This window comes from Poecilia latipinna, unplaced genomic scaffold (genome assembly GCF_001443285.1).
Source record: "Poecilia latipinna isolate Pla-1442-1.1 unplaced genomic scaffold, P_latipinna-1.0 Scaffold142, whole genome shotgun sequence".
NCBI lineage: Eukaryota > Metazoa > Chordata > Actinopteri > Cyprinodontiformes > Poeciliidae > Poecilia > Poecilia latipinna.
In genome coordinates this window covers 204075-204742 of record NW_015112758.1, presented here as the reverse complement: position 1 = coordinate 204742, position 668 = coordinate 204075, and the positions used below count along the sequence as shown (strand labels likewise).

General features: G+C 42.8%; 1 protein-coding gene across 1 annotated transcript in view; it reads right to left on the bottom strand.

The window, feature by feature from the left end:
• Window positions 1-668, bottom strand: part of LOC106945403 (sterol 26-hydroxylase, mitochondrial-like) — a 14095-nt gene that overhangs the window by 8342 nt on the left and 5085 nt on the right. The window contains exon 2 of the mRNA XM_015029056.1: window positions 346-527. Within this exon, the coding sequence (XP_014884542.1) occupies window positions 346-527 (182 nt within the window). The remainder of the gene's footprint in view (window positions 1-345; window positions 528-668) is intronic.

Sequence of the window (668 nt, the reverse complement as noted above, 5' to 3'; positions counted from 1 at the left end):
ATTTTCTCAAAACATTGTACTGATGCCAACTGACCTGCAGGTGACAGTATTTCTCACTTCCACCACTCTGCTGCCTCAGCCTGACCTGATGTCAAGTTATCGTCTGTGGTAACAAAAAGCTAGCTATTTAAGTTCTTAAAAAAATAAAAACGTTTGTGTGTCCAGTATGTCTGATTTTTTTTTTTTTTTTTTTTTTTAGATTTTGGAAGGAAAAAATGTTGCAAAATTCTGGCCAGTGATCCTCTTTCAGTTCATCCACTCATGACCTTTATCCTGGAAAGCTGTTTTACATCCATCACAACAGTTTAATTTGTTTTTTACAAACTGGATGCAGTGTGGGTTTACTCTGTGAAGGGTCCGTATCCGAACCCCCTCATGTCTCGGTACTCCGTCCACAGAGACATGTCTCCTCTGGACGGAAACTTCTCGTCCTTCCTCAGCAGCTCCTCCAGCAGCTCGGCCGTGTTCACCGACACCGACTTCAGCCCGCTCCAGTATATGGGTCCATACAGCTGCTTCTCATACAGCTGAGAAGGAGAGGACGAGAGGGAAACCTGATCAGTCCCGATCAGAATCCTGATGAAAACCTGATCAGAATCCTGATAAAATCCTGATCAGAATCCTGATAAAATCCTGATCAGAATCCTGATAAAATCCTGATAAAATCC